Here is a 23,152-nt window from a genome sequence, read left to right on the forward strand (position 1 = left end):
TCATGGTCAATGCTGATGGATCAGAAAAATTACCTCCACTGGTAATTGGTAAATTTCAAAAGCCAAGGCGTTTTAAGAATGTGAAAAATCTGCCTACTAAGTATGATGCCAACAGCACAGCACAGATGACCAGCAGCATCTTCACATCCACCATGCATTATGGTGGATGTGAAATGGGGGCAAATCACCACAAAATACTGCTGCTGCTAGGCAAATGTCCTGCACACCCTGAAGATCTGCAGCTCAGAAACATTAGATTAGTGTTCTTTCCTCCTAATTGTACAAATGAGCTTCAGCCATTAGATCTGGGCATCATCCATGCATTTAAATGGAAATATAGAAAAATGCTTGTTGAAAAAGCTGTGTTTATGCATGATAAATGGTATGGACCCAAAACAAATGACCATATCAATCCATTATGCCATGCATTATGTGGCCAAAGCATGGATGCATGTTACTCCTGAACCATATCCAACTGTTTCCAGAAGGCAGGAGTTATGTTTGTGAAAGAGGAGGAACAACTACAGGAGGAAGAAGAAATGTCAGAGCCCAACAGCTGGTATGTGATGGATGAGTCTTCCTCATTTCAAGACTATGTTGATGCTAGTGTGATCACATCACACCAGCATCAACATAGTGTGATCACATCAATGGTACCAAGTGCAGAAGAAGATGAAGTGTTTGAAGAAGCTATCTCTGTTTTGAGGTGATATATTGCAAGTGCATCAGGAGACGATGGGGCATTTAATGCCTTGGAGAGGCAGGTGGAACTTATAAGAGTGCAGAAAAAGCAAAAACAATCAACAATTAAAGATTTTTTTTTTAAATAGATAAATGTAAGTAATTGTAAATTCATTTATTTTCAGTTATTAAATTTTGTAATCTAGTGTGTAGTCACATACTAGCAGTAAGTCATCTTTTAGCCTTTTTAATGTTTTTTATATTTCCTGCTATTTACATTTTCTTGCTATTTATACTTTTTTCCCATCAGTCTTCTGGAAAGTGTAAGAAAGGGGTTTTACTGTATATATATATTTATAATTTCCTTAATTCAGATTTACATTTATCTTAATTAAATATGTAATTGTTTTTAATTAACAGAAGAACACCACTTCTACAGTCTTGCCTAATCTTGAAAATGTCTTTGCAGGACTAGGATTTAGACCTTTACCTCCAGAAAAGAATATCGACAGTACTCTAATATGGTTTAATGCTAATAATTCAGAGACTGTAAATTATTGGGTAAATGCACTTGATCAGTATATTAATAGTAAGTATGCTTTTTTATTTATATATAAGACTTCAAATATAAGATTCTGTGAATCTGTAATATTACTAATTTACTATATAAACCTATTAAGATAATTTTATGAAATTATGATATTATGGGAGAGGTTTGAATTTCATTGATCTGGTTATATGTGCAGTAAGTTCAGTTTTCAGTTCATTAGGTATATCCTAATCATCTCTTGTTTAATTTCTTCATAAAAAAATGTCACGTTTGGGCTATATAAAGCAGACAATATAAGAAAATGTTGAGAGACCTGTGTATAAGAGAGAGCACATAATTCATTGTGATAGTGGCCAACAGTGATTCTGAGCTTGATACATGTCACAGGCAGATATGCTGGTTCAAGTATCGTGTAAATTTCCATCTGCTGGAGTGTTCCCATGACATTATCTGTAATGTACTTAAAATGGTTTAATCACAAACATTGATTCAGTGGTATTTTTGGCTGAAAAACAGCTTGATGTGAGAGGTTGGAGAATTACTAGAATTTTGTGGTCTAACAAATGGGCATAATCAGTCATATGGCAGTGAAATACAATCATACCAGCCTGGTTGACTGAGTGGATAGCATATCCGCTCTCCAGCCAAAAGGCTGCACGTTCGAATCCTGCCCTGGGCATGGATGTTAGTGATTGTAAATACCAGTGGTAGTCGGCGGTAGATGCCGTTAGTGTGGTTGTGGTCAGTTAGTAATATAAGGCTTAAGCCTTATAAAAAAAAAAATAATATTTTCTATCTTTAAATATATATATATATATATTTTTTTTTTAAGTAAGGTTTTTCAAGTCTTTAAGAAAGGAAGCATTTTTCAATTGTAGGTTCCATGTTATGCCACTTTTCCAAATGCTCATCTTGGATGGCTGAGTGAATAGTATACCTGCTCTCCAACCAATAGGCTGTGCATTCATATTCCAATGTGGGCATGGATGTTTGTAAATGTGTTAGATGAATTTCATCATCCTGTGTGAAATTGTGTCTGTTGTAGTGTATATTTTTACTTACTCTCTCACATCACACTCCAAGTTTTGAAATTCTATTTTGAATTTCAAAATAGAAAATATTGAACTCCAAATCTAGCTTACACAGTGATCTGCATCTCAGGATATCTCATATGTAACTTACCTCTTAAATTAACAGCAACCATTTAAGTAGCCATTTATTTATCCATTAAGATATTGAATTGAAACACTCTTGTGAATGAAGTAAAAATCTTTAATTTACAAATGAACACAAATGTATACATCACAACAACTATTTAACTACAAGTGTCAATGTATTCTTCAAACAACATGAAAGATATTTTTGTTACATAGCCTTCTTTGTTACATAGGACAACAGTTAATACCTTATATGGACAAAACTTCTGGAATTTCGATGATATATTCACATAAACACAAGAAAGATATTTACTTAACCAAATATTTCGGTCTGGAAATAGCAGACCATCTTCAGTGGTATTACAAGAACAGTTTTAAAAAATAAATACAAGCTAGAATACTAACAATAGATTGTTAAAATAGAACACGCCGTATGATGTTATATCACTAAGTATGAAATGGAATATTTTGAAGTAGAGACATGATTGAAAAAAAAAAAAAATTAATGAGTAATCTTGATTAGACTTTCCCAGATTTTTGATATAGATATGCAGTCGTTACGATTCAGGTTGGGACGATGGAGCAAGGCCTTCACGCTTTCCTTGAACAAACGTTCGAACCTCTAATGGAATCTATGTAAGAGGCGAGTCCTGGACCAAAAGATGCTGTGGTCAGTTTCAATCCCATGTTGAGCCAATCCAGACTTTTCATGTTTGTTGTGAAGAATGGAGGATTGATGTTCTTGGATTCTTTTTTCAAGAGAATGTCCAGTCTGTCCAAAATAGGAGACATCACAGTTGCAAGGAATTTGATAAACTCCAGGAAGAGATAAAGCTGAGCATTTGTCTTTAGGAGAAGGAAAATGAGAAGACAATTTGTTAATAGGTGAATACGTAGTTGTTATATCATATTTCTTTAAAATTCTTGTGATAGGTTCTGAAATACCGGAGATATAAGGAATAGGCACTCGACGTATTGAAACTTTGTTGTTTTGTGGATTACAAAAAAAATACAACCTAGTATTCTAGCTTGTATTTTTTTTTTTAAACTGTTCTTGTAATACCACTGAAGATGGTCTGCTATTTCCAGACCGAAATATTTGGTTAAATGAATATCTTTCTTGTGTTTACGTGAATATATCTTTCAATCTTATGTCACAAGTATCCTTAAAACAGCAAATTCTGGAATTTCAGTTTCTTGATTCCTATAGAAAATTTTATTCCTTCTTGAATTCACACTGGAGAAAGACTAACATAGAACTTGCTCTCAATATGACAGCAATGTATGTTAGTCAATTTCTTCCTGTATCCTGAATTGCAGAACACTGGAAAAAAAACAGATCTCTTCATATAAGAAAGTTCTGAAATTCACTTTCTATATGAAAGTAGCATCAGACTCCATTGTATAAACAACTAAAGGCCTTAAAAGAGTTTTGTCATGTCAGAACAAATTTGCCTTCTATATGAAAGATCTTGAAGAAATAACTAAAACCAGATCAACTGTTAGAAATCACTTATCAGATTGAGAATCCTAAACAAAAACTTTATTGGGCCCATTTCTATATGAACTGGAGAGCAATGAAGTTCCTTTCAGCTTTAACTAATAATGGCAAATACCTGTTGGATTTCTTCTCAGGACATGGACTGGTTATTACTAACACAATGTTCCAACATAAAAATGTGCACAAATTCACATGGAGAGAAGAGGCATGGAATAATAAAGGTCTCGTTGACTATGTTATTGTTGATAGTGATGTTTTCTCCCTGGTGCAGCAGTACACGAGAGTGTACAGAGGATTTGAAATTGGAAGTGATCACCATTTAGTCTTGAGCAGAATAAAATTGAATTTCATATTGAAAAGAATAACATGTAAGAAAGTTTTAAAGCGAATAAAAGTTGAGCAGCTCTCAGATATGAACTGCAGACTAAAATACACAAACATGATTGAAGAAAAATGAAAGAGTTTGAGAACAGGAACCAAACCCTGAAGAAAACACTGATTGATTCAGCCAGAGAGGCATGTGGTGAGGTTGTCTGTAGGGATAGGAAAATCAGAACTCCATGGTGGACACAGGAAGTTAGAGGCAGTGAAAGAAAAGAAGAAAGCATATCAAAGGTTCCTGGCAAATAAGTTGGCTTGTGCTCTTAGAGAATACAGAGACAAATGTAAGAAAGCTTAAGCACTCTGTAAAATTAGCTAAACAGAGGTCATGAGAGGATGTTGGAAGTTTTTTTTTTTCACTTGGTTAGACTATAAATTATATATTTAGTTTAATCCTTTATCCAAGTGTAAGCAAACAAAGTTTGCCTCTGAAGTATCTTCAGGAATGAGGCAACTTGTGGCAAAGGTAGACAAACTTCACATCCCTTGCCTTAGTATTCTATAATGCAAAGCACATCTCCTTGTGGACACATATAATGCTATACATTATGGGAAGGGTCACTACCCAGACCGGCCTCGACCTTTATTGAGGTCTCTTCAGTGGAAGCTAGACCCAGAGGTGATACTACGGTTGAAAGTTTGTCCACCTTTGCCAAGAATTGCCACGGATTAAACTAAATATATAATTTATAGTCTAACCAAGGGCAAAAAACTTCCAACATCGTTCTCTAATCCAGAGTAATTTATTAATAAGGTGTGACTTCTGCATTGCTTCAAACTTGGTATCACCTCTGGGTCTGGCTTTATTTGAATTTGAAGAGTCACTACCCAGACCTGTTTCAACCTCAAAGGTTGAAACTGGACTGGATAGTGACCTTCCCATAATGCATCTCCTTGCTATGCATTATACATGTGCCTTGCATTATGGGACATTAAGGCAAGTGATGTAAAGTTTGTCCAACTTTGCCATGAGTTGCCCCAGTCTTGGAGATATTTCAGGCACAAATTTTGTTTGCTTACATTTGGATAAAGGATTAAACTAAATATATGATTTAATGTCATAGGAGGACTTTGCTAAGAACATAGAAAATAAATATTAAGAAGGTTGCAAGATATTCTGGAGGTTGTTGAAGAAGCTCAGAAATGGAGGAAAGAGTGTAAAAGGAATTACAGATGATAAAGGTGACATGAAAACAGGAGAAAAAGATATCCTTGAAGTATGGAGTAATTACTTCAAAAAATTGCTAAATGAAACAAGCAGTGATGACACAGTGGTAGAAAAAGGAAAAAAAAAAAAAAAAACTGATATTTGACCAGAAATGCTCAAGTATGGAGGTATAAAAGTCTTACAGTGGCTGCACTGCATAGGTCAGAAGACCTGGACAGAGGGACGAATTCCAGATGATTGGAGTAGAGCTCTCATACTACCCATATATGAAAAGGGAAATAAAACTGAATGTGAGAATTAGAGGTATTTCTCTACTGAGTGTTCCTGGTAAGATATATGCAAGTATACTTGAGAAAAGTTGAGAAGGATTGTGGAAGAGAATCTTGGTGAAAATTAAGCTGGATTCAGACCAAATAGATGCTGTCAAGATCAGATTTTCACTTTACGGCAGATAGTTGAGAAATCATGGGAATCTAACAAAGATCTGTATTTAAGTTTTGTAGATCTAGGAAAGGTATATGCCAAGAGAGAGAGAGAGAGAGAGAAGCTATTCAAAACGCTACAGTTATATGGTGTCAATGGGACATCATATCAAGCAATACTTAGTCTTTATTTGAGTTGTAAGTCAGCAGTTAAAATTGAAAGAAGTACAGGAAGATGGTTTAATGTTAAATCTAGTGTCAGACAAGAATGTACATTATCCCCACTGTTATTCATGATCTGTATGGATCACGTTATGAAGAAAAGTGATATTAAACCTGATATCAGGAATAATAATAATAATATCAAAATTGGAGATGTTAATGTCAGCTCTCTGCTTTATGTAGACAATGTTATACTTCTTAATAAATCTGCTACAAGTCTACAAGATTCCCTAATGAAATTGAATAACTGTTGTGGTGGATATAGTATGAAGGTCAGCATTAAAAAGACAATGAGAATAGGCAGAAACATTGAAAATATCAACTGCATTGTGAATGGAGAACCTATAGAGCAAGTAAAACATTTCAGCTACTTAGGCACGATTTTTAGTGAAGATAGTAAATTAAATATGGAAATAGACAACAGAATCAACAAAGCTGGAATGGTAGGAAGTCAACTTAATAAATTTATATGGAATAAGAGAAATTAGTCAAAACACCAAATTAGCTGTATACAAGACAGTATTCAAGCCAATTTTAACTTATCGATCTGAGAGCTTGGTCAGAAGTAAAACACTTGAGCAAAGACTAGAGACTGCAGATATGAGAGTCCTGAAAAAGATTAGGGGCATGAACAGATGGCATCAATGGCAATATCATATTAAAAATGAGGATATTAGGAAAGAACTTGACATTTTCAGCATCAAGGATTGCATTAGCAGAGTTAATCTCAGGTGATATGGTCACTTAAACAGAATGGAAGAGGAAATATTAGCAAAACAAGTGTTCTCTGCCAGGTTGGCAGGAAAAAGACCTAGAGGAAGAGCAATATATAGGTTGATTGATACAGTAAAAAGTGCCCTAGAAGATAGAAATATAAGATCTGATAATGTTGGAGTCTTGACAGGTAACAGACTGATTTTGGAAGAAAATTGTAGATAGGAAGTTAGTGATGATGTAAATTTTTCATGTAGTACTATCATGTTCTGTGCACCCCTTGAGGGTATATATCAGGAATTTGATGATGGATTAATGACTGCTAAAAACTTCACACTTATCTCTTTAAACGGGGATATCCTCTGTCTTCCATTTCTAACTCTTCTGATTTCTGTTTAGGCTTTATATATTGAAGACACAAACTGCAATTTTTTTTTTCCAGCTGTGTTCCCTTCCTACTCCCTGAACAGATGAATGCTTAGCATCGTTCACTAATGTTCTTTTCACTTCTGCACATGTTCAGAAACTATGAAAAAGCCAGAATTTATAACAGTTCATTTCACAATCTTTTATGTACTGAGGTAAATTCATTTAACAGTTCCACAACGTGAATTAGTGGTAACGTCTCTTCCCTTGTCATTGGCAACATGTTTTGTAAACATTTGCCTAAATAACAAACAACACACACATTTCAACATTGAAATTGAATGGATATCACAGCTCAGTACAATATAAATGTATTTAGATTAAAATTACAAGCTTATGTGTAAAATAAATATATTTATTTTACATATAAATAAGACTTAGTCAGAAATGAAATTGCAAAACGTTCTGCTCGCAACATGCAAAAAGAAATGTTCAACTAGCCTCTTTTATAAAATGCCTTATTACTAACTTTAATTCATTTTTAATTTGTGGGATATCTGAATTTTAATACAGATATCTTATATCTTATTGGGGATTGGAATGGTTTGATCCATAGAACAGGGTTTTCAGATTATCTTAGGCTATGTATAGTACATATACTATTACACTTAGAGGTTCATACATCGGAGGCTTAAGATCAAGGAAAAGTTTTACTCACGTACTGGAACTGCTGGTTGATTCCATAAAAGCTACAAAGTCAATGTGGCAAGAACAATCTCCAGAGGCTCTGAACTTAAACGAATCTCTTCCTTCCGGTTTACATCTAGACTGGCAAAGATGGAAGACACTGAATAGACTTCATTCCAGAACGGGCAGATCAAAGCAGAATATGGTCAGGTGGGGCTACACAGACAATGACATCTGCTCATGTGGTGAAACAAACCATGGAACGTATTCTGCAATGCTGCCTAATATACATTAATAATATATATATCCGAGATGATGTAATGCAGTGTAATGAAAGAGCTTTAAAGTATATTAGTTACTGGATGAGCGAAATAGACATTTTATGTTTTTCGTAATATTTTATGCAAGTAGCATTTTATACTATTTTTTTTTTTTTTTAATGTCTATTCTTTTAAATGTATGCTTTTAATCATTTATATATATGCTCTTACATTTTCTGTAATTTGCACTTGAAATAGAGATTCACAACCTGTTGTGATGTGTTACTTATTAACTTTATGACCTGGTTAGCTAAGTAAATAGTATCACTTTCTGTTCTACAGACTGTAGACTTGAATTCCACTGTGGCATAATTGTTTCTGAAGGTCTTTCAATGGTAGATAATTTTCATTAACTGCTATTAGACTATCCTTCTAATTGGCAGGATGGTCTAATAGCTAACTTGAAGTACTATGTTTAGTTGCCAGATTATGTAACCTTTAGTATTAAATGTGCTATAAGTTTATAACTTCATCTATAGATTGCCATCCTCTCACTGGAGAAGCTTATGTTTCCTGTTATCAATGCTGTCCTATCTTTTGAAGGATCACCTCAAATGCCAAGGTCGAGGATGCAATCCAAGAGACCTCAACAGCTGATAAGCTGAATTAAATATTCTATATCTTGAGCTGGAATAGCAGAAGGCTGCAGCAGAAGAAGGATCACCAGTAGTCATTTTGGCTTCCATACCATTGAAAATAGATCGTTAGTATGGTGGTCCATCACTCATCTTCTCTTCTGGATAAATGTCTGGCCCATTTACATTTTAGTTGCTCGTGGTGAAGAATGATGTCAGTGATGCGAGTCAGGCTTCTTGTCTTTTAATGTGATGCCTAGCATCAATCTCTCCATTTTTCTTTGAGTTTTTGCTAGTTTATTTGCCAATGCTTTTGTTAGAGACCAAGTTTCACAACCATATGTGATGACTGGAAGTATACACTGGTTAACATCTTCCTTTTTAAACAGAGTGGGACATCATTGTTTTGAAAAATGCTTTTCAATTTTCTGAATGCACTCCAGGCAAGTTTGAACTCTCCTATTTATTTTCTTTTGGAGTCCACAGTTTAGATCAGTGAGATGACCAAAGTATGTATATGAAGAGACTCTTTCCAAGAAATTGTTTTCTATTATGTTTTTTTTTTGGTGTTACAAAATGATTAAACTTGATTTTAGTTTTTTCTCTGTTTATCTTTAGACTGACTTTTCTGCTTTCATGAGATAAGTCTTCTATCATTATATTAAGGTCTTCTGGAGTGTTTGCAAAAATTATGATATCATCTGCATATCTTAGGTGTGTTAAGTTTCCGTTATTAATTTTTATACCAAGGTTTGTCCAGTTTATATTGTTAAATATTTCCTGAAGGACTGCTGTAAAGATTTTGAGTGATAGTCTCCTTGTTGGACACCTTTTTCAATTGATATTTTATTGCTACTCGTGTGAAGTTGGGCTGTTGCGGTGAGGTATATTGCCTGGAGGAGGTCCATATATTCTCCAGGAACTCCCTGATTCTGGAGTGCTTTGATTATTGAATTAGTTTTGATTTAATCAAATGCTTTTTCATAATCAATGAAGGCTAAACAGAGGCAGTTGGTTTTCTTCTGCTTTTTCTATTATTTGTTTTACTGCATGAATATGATCAATTGTGTTAAAGCCTTTATGGAATCCTGCTTGTTTTACTGGTTGATTTGAGTCTAGAAGAGGTGTTAACCTGTTTGTTATTACTTTTGTGATAATTTTGTACAGATTAGAGAGAATACTAATTGGTCTATAGTTGTTTGCTTCTTCTTTGTCCCCTTTTTTAAATAACAGTATCAGAGTAACATTTTTCCAATTTTCTGGTATCTTCCCCTCTTCTAGGCATAGATTTAGTAAGTTTGTGACATGGTGAATTATATTGTTTCCTCATTGTTTAATTAATTCTATGTGAATTAGGGCTTCACCAGGACATTTTTTCATTTGTTTTAATGCTTGTTTTACTTCATCTGAAGTGAATGGGGGGGATGAATTCCATATGCGATGGTGTAGAGTTATTTATATTTGATTTATCTATTGAAGGATCACTATAGAGTTCTTTATAAAATTCTTCTAGCCTGCTTAGGATTTGTTCTTGGTTCCTTATTGTAGTTCCATTCTTATCTTTGATTGCACTTATTTGACTTTTGCCAAGTGATGTTTTCTTAGTATTTTCATATTTTTATTGTTTTCAATTGTTTCTTTTATTTTTTTAGTGTTATAAGATTTTATTTCATTTCTCATCTTTTTCCTTATTGTTTTGCATACTTTTGCATATTCTATTTTAGAAATTAAGTTTTTGTCTTGTTTCATATTTCGTCTCTTTTTTAGTAGTTGTAAGGTTTCCTCTGAATGTTTATGGTTTTTTGTTGTTGGCTGCTGAGATTATTATTTCTGTTAGGTTTTTGCTTATTTTATTTATGTCTTCTTCAAATATACTGTATTTGCCAGCGTATAAGACGTACCCCCTTTTTTGTACACATTTTTTAGGAAAAAAACTTGATCACTGAATATTATAATGAATTTACATAATGAAATTCAATAATTTTTTCTTCATATTCAGCTGGCATCTTTTGTGATATTTTTGTTTTAGTTTGCATACATAGCTGGTTTCTCTTCATGAATCTTGAACACCATGATGTTGATCTGTTAAAGTTGGCGATCCCTCTGTTTGATGAAAAATCACTTTTGTAGACACTGAAAGTCCTGCTTTTCTGTGGTCTAAAATCCAAGTATTCAGTTCTGCCTAAAGTTCTGGCCATTTTGCAGTTCCACTTCATAGGTTATGTTTACTGTGAGTTGCTTTTTTTAGATCCTCTTCCTGATTCTGCCAAGTTCTTATCATTTTCTCAGTTGGGGTGTCCCGAAATGCCTCTCTGCAGCCCTCTTTCCATGTTCTTTAGTATATGCAATATTGTAGCAATGGCGACATTTTCAGCCATAATTTTCCAAGAAATTTAGAGAAAATTTAACGGCATATCTGTGATTTAACAACTGTGATTGCCAATGACAGCGCATGCGCATCCACTGAACTCTACGTAATTGGAATGCTCTCACACACCGCAAGGAAGCAAGAATGAAATTGCATAACTCAGAACAGAAAAAATTTCCAGAAATGAAAGTACATAATAAAAAAACTGAGTATCGGCATATAAGACACACCTTACTTTTCAGACCTATTTTCAAAGAAAAAAAAATGCGTCTTATACTCCGGCAAATATGGTATTTATTAAGTCTAGTTTTTGATTGAGTTTGTCTTCGTAATCTTTCTTGTTTTCGATAGGTTTTAAGTCAAAACTTCATCTTTTGTTGTTTAGCCATTTTATTCTTTCCAATTTGTGGTTTATTTTAATTTTGTCTCTCACCAGTCTGTGGTCACTTCCTGTTTTTACTTGATTTAGTACTGAGGTATCTTGAACTATATCTTTATTATTACATGGTATATAATCTATTTAATTTTTTATTTCTCTGTTTGGACTTCTCCATGTCCATTTTCTTTTGAGGGCTTTCTTTAAAAATGTATTCATAATATAAAGCTTGTTACTGATAGCAAATTCTGTAAGAGCCATTCCTGAGTTGCTGCTTGTACCATATATGAATGGTCCTATTGTATCTTCATTAAGGGGATGATAAAACTAAAACTTTGAATTAGAGGCCAATCTGTTTGTATGGAGTTGTGGTCAAGGTGTGGCTAGCAGGGGCGAATGCTGGTCTTGAAATTCACGCTTGCTCTTGTTATCATTCAGGGAGTGATAGGTGTGATTGAAGTCTGATTAGAGGAATAATGAATTACTGACCATTTAGAACTATATATTTAGAAATTTATGTACATTTAATCATACAAATACATCATTTATTTTACAAAGGATATTCTATATTTTTCAGTTTAGCTGACCTACTTGAATACAAATTCTACCCTACCGTAGAATTTTCTTTATGAACTGGTCAATAACATTGTCATAAAAAGTTGGTTGTAACTTAATTTTCCCAAGCAACACACACACACACACACACACACACACACACACACACACACACACACACACACACACACACACACACACGTAAAGGCTGGCTGAAGCTCACTGGCTAGAGCTACTTTGACTGTGTATGGCCTGTGTTTAAGCAACAGAGTGAGAAGACTTGAAGGGAGCAGAAATGGCTATGCGTGTGCATGAAATCACAGTGCTGAAGTGACGACCTGGAAGCTCCCACAACCGAGCAAGCCAAGGTAGCTTTGACTAGACGAGTAAGCATCAGCCTTCGATACACAATGCAAAGCTCAATTATTGCCGTGCAAGCTTAAGACATCTTCTGTCTATAAAAATAAAAGCCTAAATGGAATGCTTATAAATGCATGCATTTATTAAAAAATAAATATTACTTCTTTCTCAAGTAATGAGCTTGCATAGCAAGTATGGAGAATTCACCCCTGGTGGCTAGTGATCACCAGGATTCAGAATTGGGTTGGTAACATTCTCTTTGATAGACAGTGTGGGTTTACTAAAGGAAGATTGTGATTCAGTAATCTACTTACTTATAACAAAGTGGCATATGTATTGTACAAAGGGGATGAATACACAGTGATAGATATAAATTTTGCTAAAGTCTCTGATAGATTGCCACATGACTGACAAGCTGGTAATTAAATTAGACAGTGGGGGGGGGGGATAGTAGATTAGTACATTGGATTGACTGGGTAATAGGTATCAGCAAGTTATGTATGGGGGAAGTGATATCCCAGAAGAGGAAAGTCATTAGTGTGTGACCCAAGGGTCTATTTTGGAACTATTGCTGTTTAATTTGTATCTAAATGATATTGTGAAGAATGATATACTGTTGTTTGCAGATGATGCAAAGTTGAAGAGAGCTATGAGGAGTAGAACATATGTTGTACCTTGCAAGTGAACTTACTGGGTAAATAGGCAAATGAGTGGGCTGGCAGTTTAATGTGGAAAAGCATAAGGTTTTGAAATTTAGAAGAACAGTTGGATGCAGAGTATAAGATTGGTGGGGATATCTTAGAGGAGACAAGGGATCTGAAAATTTTAGGACAATTTTGCTAAAATCATGAGAACAGCACAGTGCATTATCAGTCATGTGGAGAAGACTAACATGTAAGAGTAAGGATATTATGATTCCATTGTATAATATTTTGATCAGACTATATGGATTATTGTGCACAGATTTGCTCACTTGGTTTTCAAAAGAATGAGGAGATACTGGAAAGGGTCAAGAGGCAATTGAGAGGTCAATTATAAGACACAAGCCATTCAATATGACTTGACAGTTCAATTCCAAACTTGTAGAACAAATTTTTGTCCTCTTCATTCCTTCACTTGCTGTGGAATAGTCCCCCCCCCCTGTGTTTCCTAAAGATGTATTTCAAATCCAGTGTTATCAAGTTTCTTCTTTCTCCTTGACTTTCTGGCCCATCCATACTAATGTTCTTTAGCTTGAACAACCTTGTGTTTGAGATTTGAATCTTCATGTCACTATCCTAATGTCTTTCTTTTTAATGATTCTTCTAATGATGCTATCTGTTAAGTCCACTAATTGTCCTCAAACTATCTGCAGTAATTAGTTTATAAACTTATATCTAGATACAAGTTATAATTTTAGAAGATAAAGCTGATACTATTATCAGATTAAAATGACATATAATCTGATAATGGAACTTCAAATATCAAAATTTAAGTGATGAAATGAATAATTCTGTGGACAATGAGAAGTAAGGACTTTTGCATTCTTAATTTTTCATTTAAAATACTGCAAAGAAATGGCTAGATGAGGAGGAATAATTATGTTCAGATGCTAATGTTTAAAATATATATTTCTATGAGGAAAGAATGATTGACAGAAAACAAAACCTTTGGGGAAATAAATACATAATACATACAGATTTCAGGATTCACAACTTTCTTCAGTTGCATGGCCACACAATATCTTCAAAGAAATATGTGGTCCTTGAGTAATATTGTATCAGCCCAGTTGTCACTATTCTATACATGTGGGCTGATACTACATAAAAAAAAGATCACAGATTTCTTGGAAGATTCATCATGTATTGCTTACTCTGATATCATTCCTTCTCCTTTTAAGTGATCAAGATAACCATCATTTAGATCAGTGGTTTTCCAAACCTTTTCTCAAGGTTATTGAATTGACTGTTGCACAGTTACCCCTCATTAAGATTCTGCTTACCAGTTATGATTTTAGCCCACGTTGTATGTTTTCAGATGAGGTGCATTTTTGGGTTTAAAACTAATTGCTGCAAAATAAATCAACTTCATATGCAAAATTACGAATTCATTTTTCAGTTGTCTAAAGCAGTATTTCAGAAGTATAATACAATGTGCAGCATGCATTTTACAAGGTATATAAGAACTTTTTGAGTGAAATAATTGATGTTGCTTTATTGACAAGTTGATTTCATATCAGTTCATGGGTTCCACATTCAGATGGTTTGTTTTCATTTTACATAATAGGAGAAAGTCTGTCCACCTGAATATGTGGTGGGAAGTAATGTGCTATTCTATGACTGAGATTGTTTGCTTTCCAATTCTTCTTGGAGGTGATAAATTTCAATGAAGTGGTAGTTGGATAGCCTTCTCCATGTGCCAGCATGTACTATTACACAGGAACCTGTGAGACCAGTAAAGGTAGTTTTGCATACCAGAGGTTGTGAACTGTCATTTAATCATCAGTAAAAATCATTAGTACTCTATATAGATTCAAAATATGTACAATTTTGTATTGTAAGATATTTCTTTATATTGTACTAACTAAAACTAATTTTGTTTAGCATCATATGCCAATAACGTTGTTGGGTCCTCTGTCATATCTTGTACTGAAGATCAGAGGCCAACAGGAGACAAAGCATGTCATATTCCATTTAAAGACATACCTAAGGAGTGCACTTCAGAAAAGAGTTACAGCTATTTTGATCGTCACCCATGTATCTTAATCAAGCTAAACCGAGTAAGTATTCAATTATAGCTACTATATTTGAAGAATGAAAGAAAATATTTTTAGTACATGGCCATTTATTAAAACATTAAATCAAATTGTTGAAAGAACAGATTATTATTATTGTTGTATTAATTTCTTTATATAAATCCTCAAGAGATCAGGTGTACAGGATACTATGACAGTGCCACATGGTTAAGTTATCATTATTATAGTTTGCCCACCGATTAGAGATCCTTCGACACTTCTGCGCATCTCAGAAAAAGGAGAATCCATTCCGATAATAGGGTAATCAGTCCGTATTGTGGGATGAGTTGTTTATTATTACCAGTCGAAAAATTAACTTCTCTTTTATGATTATTGTAGTTAACTATGTCGCGTGTATAACATTTGGAAAATTTTACCTATAAAGCACGTGATTTCGCATGTTGGCGACCAATTCGGACGTCCTTCATTTCTTTCTACTAATTTCTTTCTAACTTCACTAACTATTCCTGTGGTCTATGTTAGTTTGATATAATGAGTCAGCTGTACAACTAGTTATAACTTTTTTTTTTTTAGAGTAGCTAGCATTATTTTGTTCAGATTTTCTTACCTTTCATTTAGCTACAAATTAAATATAAATTGACATATCAGGTATTTGTACCTAGTCTGGCCATCAATACTGTTACAATTTGAACAGTACGTAAACCTTTAATCTATTAGTAAGTCATTTACAGCTTTCAGCACATACAAACTACGTGTATAACGTGCACATAGCAGCACTCAATGTTCAAAATGTCCCCATTTTGCTTTCACACATGCCTGAAGTCTGTGAGGCCATATCAATGGTGACACACACACACATCTAATGGAAATGTTGTCACTTCACGCTCCAAATCCACCTTCAGGCTAGCAATGCTGGAGGGTGTGATTTCTTGCAGACTATTCTCTCAAGCTCCAATCAATATGAAGTCAAACCGATTCAGATCAGAGCTTCCAGACAATCAATCAGATGGTGATATGTGGTCACGCATATTTGTCTCCAACCACTGTTGTGTGGTCTTGCCTTGTGTGTAGGGGCTGAGTCCTGTAGGAAGGTTCACTGTCTACCATGGTGTCGTCCAAGGGTAGTTCTAGCACGGTGTCTTGATACACTTTGGCAGAAGCATTTCACAGAAATGCCATTTGGATACCCCTGATAAGTCAGCCCCCCTCCATCACTGACACAGGGTGATGATCTCTCTCTGAATCCTGGGTGCTATGACGTGCTGTACGACTATCTAAGGCATATACTTGATTGTTTTGGCAGTTAAATGACTTCAGTGGTGAAAATCTCATCTGTGAAGAGGATATGTCTGTTGTTCACTTACTGCTGGAGAAGTGCCTTTTGATTTTTAACACCCTCTGCTGCATAAGTTGTGTTAAGAAGCGTCCAGTAGAATATGCTCTTACCCCAGGTCATCAATTCATACGTGTGATAATCATTCTCTGTGAAACGTTCATCACTTTCTGCATTCTCATAGAATTACGATAGCAGCATGCTTTCACAGCCCTCACAAGCTGTTATATCCTAATGCAGAATGGTCTACTTGTTCTTTGGCAGTCAGATACATCTTCTGTATCATTACAATAGTTAATAGTCCAATACACAACATCCTACTGATCCCAAGTGCTTTTAGCATATTGAAAATAACAGGTGGCTGCATTCCAACCTTGTGAAGCGTGATTACAGTTACACAGCTCTCATAATCTCCCTCCATAGCATGTTAACCCGTACAGCTAGACAACTCTGATAAACTGATAAATATGTGAACGTTAGCTGCACACTGACTGAGCCCACTGACTGAACTGGGCTCACGCAATACTGTGGACAGCATGGGGATGTGTGGAAGTTGACAGTATTTATGGTAAGACTGTATCACTTTTAAAAAAAAAAATTAAAGAATTTAAAGTTGTTAAATCATTTTTTGTGATTCATTTGGTTCTTATCACTTAGTCTTTTTTTTATTTTTTTTTTGTGTGTGTTTATAAGGCATAGAAGTTGTTTATTTTATATAGATATATGGTTGGGAACCTGAGCCCTATTCAGAAAACGATTTGCCAGACAATATGCCAGATGATATGAAAAAAAGTTATAATGGCAAGTTTGTTGTGATATCATGTGAGGGTGAAGTGAGTATAAAAATTTTATTAAAATATTTTTCAAGATACTGTGTGTTAAAATGATCTACAGTATTGTCAGTGTAATTCATATTTTTAAGTTTAGTAGATTCATAGTATTATAGTGATCAAATCCTATAAATGCTTATTCTCATTTGGTGGATTTTCTGTTTTATATAAGATGACCCAAGAGGAAATCTTTCAGACTTTGGTGATTGATTCTTTGATTACTTTTAAGCCAAATATATATATATATGGAGAGCCTGTGTAGCTCAGTAGATGTGACGTTTGCATACCACGGTGCTTGGCCGCATGAAGGAAGACTTGGTTTCGAGTCTAGTTGGCGACTAGAGGAAATTTTTCTAAGCCTTTTTTCGATCGGTTCCCGAATTAGTCAATCTCTGGCATGGGCAAGCAGGTTTTTCCTCCCGTAAACTCAAGAAAATCGACCGTAGAACCCACATTAATTCAGACATTAAATATATTATGTTAGGGACCACGAGATGGCGGCACATTTGAGCCGTCTCTCTTCACTGGGTGCCTCTTAATTTGTGATAGCATTGGGCCATCTATCTCTGATTGGTACCAGTGGAGATTGAACTGCCCACTCAGTCTCCAAAACTTAGATAGGGCTAAATGGCCTCGCCTACTCCCATATACGGGAATAAAATGGCGTTAGCTGATTTTTTTTTTATATATATATATAACAAATGCTAATAACCTGCAATGCAGATAAAGGGGAAAATTAGGAAATGAGAATGAACTTCTTGTTACCTAGCAAAGGAAACACAAAGATGAACTTATCTCACAGCAGGTCATTTGAAATGACCTCAACTGCCAGCTATCATCCATTGATGAATGTCAATGGGTGATCATTTCACCCATTGACAATGGTACATGCTTGAAGTTCCTGGTTGTTATCTAATGGCAGTACATGCATGCATGTCAACATGTTTCCACAGTTCAACATTCCTCACTTGGGTTGAGTACACCAATTGTTTCAAGTGGTCCTGCAAATAATCTGTAGGATTTTTGGTCAGGTGAGTGAGGAGGCCATGTAATTGACTCACCTTGATCAGTATATTTCAGGGTCCCCCCACAACTGTGGTGGAGCTCCATCATGCATGAATAATGTTTCTCTTCCATGCCAGGGGAACATCAAGAGCATTGTGGAAGTCATTTCTACCAGGTTTTGCAAGAAGTCCAGGTACAAAGGACTTGTAAGCCTGTTTGACAAAACAGCTTTGTCAATCTGTTTCCAAAAATACCTACCCAAATTTCAATGGAGAATTGTTATTGATATCTTGACTGAATAACTACATGTGGAATTTGATTGGCCAATGTGATTGGTTGTGATATTTGAAAATGCAGTCTAAAGTGAACATCACCTTGTCTGAAAATCACACGGGAAATTGTTAGTTCCACATGCACTATTATTATAGAAACTAGTGACAAAATACTGAATCAATGATTATCTGACAAAAGTTCTTGAGCCCAGTTGAAATAGTTGGCTAAAGCCAATTTTTCAAGCAGCAGCACCTCCATATGCAATTGCTTGAGAAATATCCTCTTCCATGATGGTATCCTCTCAGTTCTTAGATGGTATCCTCTCAGTTCTTCTTCCTCCATTTTATAGCACAAAAATTGTGCCACTCAGAAGTGGTGATGTAAATTTTCAAGATCATGGAATTCAATAACCAGGAAAAGTCTCTTGACAAAGCTGATGTGTTTTGAATGCACATCCATAATAAAAGTAAATATCTAGTCTGTCCTGGCAAAACCACATCAGATTCATATCCTCTTCTGCCTCTGAAAAGTCATCATCATCAAATTCCTGCTATGTACCCTCAAGGGGTGTACAGGATATGATAGTACTACATGAAAAAAATTACATCATTATTAATTTCCTATCTACAATTTTCCTCCAAATCAGTCTGTTACTTGTCAAGACTCCAACATTATCAGATCTTATATTTCTATCGTCTAAGGCACTTTGTACCGTATCAGTCCACCTATATCTTGGTCTTCCTCTGGGTCGTTTTCCTGCCAACCTAGCAGAGAACACTTGTTTTGCTAATCTTTCCTCGCCCATTCTGTTTAAGTGACCATACCACCTGAGATTAGCTCTGCTAATGCATTCCTGGGTGCTGACAATGTCAAGTTCTTTCCTAATATCCTCGTTTTTAATATGATATTGCCATTGATGCCATCTGTTCACGCCTATAATCTTTCTCAGAACTCTCATATCTGTGGTCTCTAGTCTTTGGTCAAGTGTTTTACTTCTGACCCAGCTCTCAGATCCATAAGTTAAAACTGGTTTGAACACTGTCTTGTATACAGCTAATTTAGTGTTCCGACTGATTTCTCTCTTATTCCATATGAATTTATTCAATTGACTTCCCACCATACCAGCTTTGCTGATTCTGTCTATTTCTATATTTAATTTACCATCTTCAGTAAAAATTGTGCCTAAGTAGCTGAAATGTTTTACTTGTTCCACAGGTTCTCCATTCACAACACAGTTGACATTTTCAATGATTCTACCTATTTTCATTGTCTTTGTCTTTTTATTGCTGACCTTCATACCATATCTATTACAACAGCTATTCAATTTAGTCAGAGAATCTTGCAGACTTGTAGCGGATTTATTTAGAAGTATAACATCATCTGCATAAAGCAAAGAGCTGACATTAACATCTCCAATTTTGATATCATGTTTAATACCACTTTCCTTCATAATGTGATCCATATAGATAATGAATAACAGAGAGGATAATGTACATCCTTGTCTCACACCAGATTTAACATTAAACCATCTTCCTGTACTTCCTTCAATTCTAACTGCTGACTTACAACTCAAATAAAGACTAAGTATTGCTTGATATAATGCCCCATTGACACCATACCTGTAGCGTATTGAATAGCTTCTCTCTTAGCACCTTGTCATATGCCTTTTCTAGATCTACAAAACTTAAATACAGATCTTTGTTATATTCCCATGCTTTCTCGACTATTTGTCGTAAAGTGAAGATCTGATCCTGACATCCTCTATTTGGCCTGAATCCAGCTTGTTCTTCACCAAGATTTTCTTCCACAATTCTTCTCAACCGTTTCTGAAGTATACTTGCATAGATCTTGCCGGGAACACTCAGTAGGGAAATACCTCTGTAATTCTTGCATGCAGTTTTATTTCCCTTTTTATATATGGGTACTATGAGAGCTCTACTCCAATCATCGGGAATTCGTCCCTCTGTCCAGGCCTTCTGAACTATGCGGTGCAGCCACTGTAAGACTCTCACACCACCATACTTCAGCATTTCTGGTCGAATATCATCTACTCCTGCTGCACATTTCAACATTTGAAACATTTCTTTCCACATTTCAAGCCTTTGATGGCTTTTTTCTATTTCAAGTATGGATATGTATTCCTGACTGCATGCCTGGTCAGTGTTTTTTACCACTATGCTGTCATCACTGCTTGTTTCATTTAGAAGTTTTTCAAAGTAATTGTTCCATACTTCAAGGATATCTTTTTCTCCCGTTTTCATGCCACCTTTATCATCTCTAACTCCTTTTACAGCACTCTTTCCTCCATTCCTAAGCTTCTTCAACAACCTCCAGAATATTTTGCCACCTTCTTGATATTTATTTTCTATATTCTTGCCAAAGTCCTCTCATGACTTTTGTTTAGCTAGTTTTACACAATGTTTAGCATTCTTGCATTTGTCTCTATAATCTCTAAGAGCACAAGATGACTTATTTGACAGGAACTTTTGATATGCTTTTTTCTTTTCCTTCACTGCCTCTTTAACTTCCTGTGTCCACCAGGGAGTTTTGATTTTTTTATCCTTACAGACAACCTCACCACATGCCTCTCTGGCAGAATCAATCAGGGTTTTTTTCAAGGCTTGCCACTGAATCTCCAAGGTTTGATTCCTGTTCTCAAACTCTTTCATTTTTTCTTCAATACTCTTTGTGTATTTTAGTCTGCAGTTCACATCTGGAGAGCTGCTCAACTTTTATTCGCTTTAAAACTTTCTTACATGTTATTCTTTTCAATATGAAATTCAATTTTATCCTACTCAAGACTAAATAGTGATCACTTCCAATTTCAAATCTTCTGTACACTCTGGTGTCCTGCACCAGGGAGAAAACATCACTATCAACAGTAACATAGTCAATGAGACTTTTCTTATTCCTAGCCTCTTCTCTCCATGTGAATTTGTGCACATTTTTATGTTGGAACATGGTGTTAGTAATAACCAGTCCATGTCCTGAGCAGAAATCCAACAGATATTTGCAATTATTATTAGCTTTGCTCTTTTCTCCAAATTTTCCCAAAATATTTTTGTATGTCTCACAATCATTTCCTACTCTGCTATTTAGATCCCCAACAAGGACCAACTTTTCATTTTCATTGTGTCAGTTGCTTTTTCTAAAGCATCAAAAAATTGCTCCACTTCTACCTTAGTAGAACTGTGGGATCATAGGCACAAATAAGTCTTATTGTCCAGTTCCCCATTCTCATATTTGCCCACATTACTCTACTTGAGACTGACTGCCATTCAAGAAAATTAGCCTCGTATTTTGTGTTGAATACTATGGCTACTCCTCCTTTTCCTAGATTGTCATTGCCTGAATATAACATTTTGTATTTATTGCTCAGAAAGATCTCACCAGTTTTGGTCTTTTTTGTTTCAGTCACCCCTATTATGTCGATCTGGTACTTATCTAATTCCTCAGCAACTCCATTTCTTTGCCATTCAGGCTTCTTATGTTGATAGTACCGATCTTTAACTCTGGTGATGTTGAATTGGGGTTTGTTTTCAGATTTGTTCCAGTAGCTGACTTTTTGCTGTTCGCCCTGGTTCCCTGGCGAAAACAACGGGGGCCTTGTTTAACCAGGCGATGCCCTAGCCGGCATGAAATTTTGTCATGTTGTACCATCATTTTTTATTTTGGTTTAACCAATAAGAATACAATTTGGTCGGCTAAATCCCAAATTGCCAGCCCATCCTCGTTCGTTCAGTATCCAAGTAGATACCCAACAGGGTGCACCACGAGAAGGTGAGGATTGGACATTAGGTCAGAAGCCCTGGTCGGTTCTCCGCATTCCTTTAAAGGCTATGTGGGGGTCTCCTCTCAGTTATACAGCTTTGACCCTTAAGCACCCCTCTGAAAAGTTTTTTTTGTTATAAACAGTACTGTACTTCTCTCCTGTTCAACTTTCACTTTATAAAGCTCAAATTCATCCAACATTAGAATATTGTTTCCACATTTGGGAACAATAGTTCCCTCCCTTAGAACTGCTCCACAGAACTAGCCACTACCATTCCTTTACTTTCTTCTAATCAGTAGCTGCTAATTTATGCTCATATGTGGTTCAGCTCTGAACTCATCAAACCAATTTCTCATCTTCCTCCTTCCCTCTACAGTTTTTCCTAATGATTATAACCCTCAGGTGTTCAAAGAAACTTGCTTAGAAATTTTCTTCAAAGATGAACTCTGTGATGGACACAGAAAATGTAACTTATGTGTAAAAATGGTTAAACATCCTGGGAAGATTCAGTATAGAATTTATATATCAAAAAAGTGGCACAGATAAAAATAAAGATAAAAGAATATTTTAGTATCTTCAATGCTTTGAAAAATTAAGATAACAGATGATGGAACACTGATAGAAAATATCCATCAGGAATCCCAAATTCATCCATGCTTAGAATACTGTTCACATGTTTGAGCTGGAGCACATAAAACTTCTCTAAAAATTCTTGATGCTGTTTAGAGAAGAGCAATTTGGTTCGTAGACAATATCTCAGTGTTTTAGCTTGGTATTCTACAGGTACTTCAGTGAGAGCAGC

General features: G+C 35.3%; 1 protein-coding gene across 1 annotated transcript in view; it reads left to right on the top strand.

Moving 5' to 3' along the window:
- nrv3 (sodium/potassium-transporting ATPase subunit nervana 3) overlaps positions 1–23,152 on the top strand; it is a 95,415-nt gene that overhangs the window by 56,380 nt on the left and 15,883 nt on the right. The window contains exons 3-5 of the mRNA XM_090411010.1: positions 1,151–1,270; positions 14,986–15,161; positions 17,190–17,303. Coding sequence (XP_090267136.1) covers positions 1,151–1,270; positions 14,986–15,161; positions 17,190–17,303 — 410 coding nt within the window. The remainder of the gene's footprint in view (positions 1–1,150; positions 1,271–14,985; positions 15,162–17,189; positions 17,304–23,152) is intronic.

Source organism: Typopeltis vanoorti, chromosome 21 (genome assembly GCF_054136105.1).
Source record: "Typopeltis vanoorti isolate ZY-2024b chromosome 21, IOZ_Tvanoo_1.0, whole genome shotgun sequence".
In the NCBI taxonomy this organism is placed as follows: Eukaryota; Metazoa; Arthropoda; class Arachnida; order Uropygi; family Thelyphonidae; genus Typopeltis; species Typopeltis vanoorti.